Source organism: Poecilia formosa, unplaced genomic scaffold (assembly GCF_000485575.1).
Source record: "Poecilia formosa unplaced genomic scaffold, Poecilia_formosa-5.1.2 Scaffold2875, whole genome shotgun sequence".
Lineage (NCBI taxonomy): Eukaryota > Metazoa > Chordata > Actinopteri > Cyprinodontiformes > Poeciliidae > Poecilia > Poecilia formosa.
Window position 1 is genome coordinate 98 of NW_006802814.1, and position 2862 is coordinate 2959.

At 40.2% G+C, this 2862-nt stretch overlaps 1 protein-coding gene across 1 annotated transcript; it reads right to left on the bottom strand.

Annotated features, from left to right (window-relative positions):
• Positions 1–1676: 1676 nt before the first annotated feature.
• Positions 1677–2857, bottom strand: LOC103133385 (kallikrein-12-like; the record flags this gene model as incomplete). Its single annotated transcript, XM_007545144.1, has 5 exons — positions 1677–1846; positions 1934–2058; positions 2160–2221; positions 2513–2698; positions 2781–2857. Coding segments are annotated over 5 exons (597 nt in total), but the record flags the coding sequence as incomplete, so codon positions are not given.
• Positions 2858–2862: the final 5 nt, after the last annotated feature.

Genomic DNA, 2862 nt, shown 5'->3' on the forward strand with positions numbered 1-2862 from the left:
CTGGGTCTTCCCCAAGGCCTCCTACCAGTGGGACCTGAACACCTCACTAGAGAGGCCTCCAGGAGACATCCTGACCAGATGCTCCTCTCGATGTGAAGGAGCAGCGGCTCTACTCTGAGTCTCTCCTGGTGTCTGAGCTTCTCATCCTATCTCTGAGGAAAAGCCCAGACATCCTATGGGGAAAACTAATTTCGGCCGCTTGTATCTGTGACCTTGTCCTTTTGTTCATGACCCAAAGCTCATGACCATAGACGAGAGTAGGAACTTAGATCAACCGGTAAATCAAGAGCTTGGCTTTTTGACTCAACTCTCTTCACCATGACAGATCGGTACAGTGCCGCTTCATTGCAGACGCTTCACCAATCCGCTTCCACTTGGAGCAGGAGATCCTCTCTGATCCGGAGAAGGCACTCTATTCTTTTCCAGATCATTTATTTATATAGCTATGAATTTTTATTTTATTAATTGCGATAATAAAAGAAAGAACCTTGAACACTCTGATCAACAGCTTTTGCATGTCATTCAACACATTTTCTTTCTCTTGGTTTTCTTATCCAGGGTGTCAGACAAACACAGACACACATACGCGCGCGCGCACACACACACACACAAATCATACATTAGATAGATAAAGTGTTGACTAATAGGTTGATTTGTGACAGTAACACTGTCACAGCACTAATGATTGATACACACACACATTTGTGAGAAAAATAAAGATAATACTTATATGTAAGAGTTCTTGCTGTGTAAAATATTATTATTCAGGGGTGACACTTAGGACTCGGTGTGTATGGTTCACAAAAAAATGTTTTCCTGACAGTCACAGTTGGTAAGAAACAAAGATTCCCATTAAATTCCATAGGAATTGAATGCGGGCCACTTTTGACCCACTCATGGAAGAAAGGGGTAGTAACAGAAAACATGCTATTTCTTCAAATGTATAAAAGGTAATTAAAAAATTTTAATTGTGTGATATTAGTAACATGTTTTTGAGGAATTCCTGGAATATGAAGTGATGAAAAAGTGCAGAAAAGTGACCTCACCGGGCCAAAAAAGACCCACTTGCACATTAGAGTGTTAAAACTTCTCTTTATTCCAGATTTTGACTTTTAAATATTGAACTTTTTTATTTCTTTTCTATCTTTTTAAAAAGTTAATGTTTTTTGTTTTATTTTTAAGTTATTAGTATTTTATTGTTAATTGTCGTATTTTATGACTTCTGTTTCATTATTTCTGTGAACAGCTCTTTGGTCGTGTTGGAGTTTGAAGTTCTCTGGGACAAAATCAGGAAGAGTAACTCCAGAGCTGCAGAGGTTAGATGCTGCATGTTCATTTCTGATGCAAAATAAATACAAAAACTGAATAAATAAATGACTTGTGGTGTTTCTCCTCATGTGATTTAAAACTCATGTCACATTTTTAGACTCAATTCAGGGAAAATATCAACTGAACAAACTGAGCCATGAATGTAAAGACGTCCAGCCAGGAAATGTTTCTTTTTCATTAATTTATTGATTATTTTTTCATTTCTGAGGCAGAGAAAACTCCATTAGGGAGGTCAAGGTCAAGTGAGATAAAAACTAAATAAATTTTTCCCTTATTCTACAAAAATGTGGGACAAACTGATGAAGATGCAACTATAAAATTACATCTGAGAGGAAATTTGATGAGAATTTCATTTCATAATAAGTTTGTTTTATTTAAGCCCAGTTGTTCTTTTTATCCAACTCATGTATTTACACACATCCATGATCACAGCTGATTTCTGACATGGAACTTTTCCAGTTAAAGAAATCACACCATAAATCATGCCGCTGTACACCGCTGCTCCACCAGAGTCGCCCTGTAGAAAAATGTATATCAATATATTTATTTGTGTTGTAAAACAGAAAAGTCTTCCAATCACTGGAGAGAGAGAGATTGAACTTACATGACATACGTCTTTGTCCGGTGCTGCAGCACGGAATATATGCCCACGTGTCGGCATGAAGTGGGAAACAGCATCAACATTCATGTCAACACACTGAAGATGTGGTGGAAGAGGAGTTTTGGTTACTGCAGAGAAACATGAGAATCAGAAACATGTTATTCACTCGACCTTCTCTGTAGAGACAGAAACAAAGATTTTTTTCTCATGGCTCCAATATTTCTCTCACTTCGCTGATAATTGGGGCCGATTGTCGTTCCTCCCTCTCCTGCCAGCTGAACGACATCGCCTCTAGAACGCGATGAGAATAAAATGTAAAAATACAAGACAGCAATATAGAAAAAGAATTGTATTAAAGAACAGAAATGAAATCCACGACGGACTGAATCCATCTCCACCTCCAGTCCTCAGTGTCCTGCGTCCATTACATGCGCCTCTGGTCCAACACACCTGAGCTGAACGGGTTCTGGTTCTGCTGGTGGCCTGATTACCTGACTCAGGTGTGCTGAAGCAGAGGCAGCAGGACTGGAGGAGTGGGGACAGAAAACCTGAAGTCCTGTTATTGATCAGTGAAAAACTTACATTCTAAGATGGTAACTGCAGTCTGCTAGCTGAGCAGGTTGGACGTCTGTCACTGGTCTCCGAAGCTTCAGCAACATGATGTCGTGCTTCTTGCGGCGGCGAGTATAAATCACAGGTTTGTGAAGGATTTTCTGACTCTGCTGTCCAGCACTCCGCGGATGAACTTTTAACTTTGCTACGTGAGTCCTGCGGAAAAGTTTAGATTATAATGAACACACAGAAAACCTGAACATCTGCAGATAAAACTGTCTTCATGTCTCTTTCCTACCATCCTGGCGCCGACCTCCAGCAGTGAGCTGCAGTCAGGATCCACTGAGGGTGGATCAGAGATGCTCCACAGCGCCACTTTT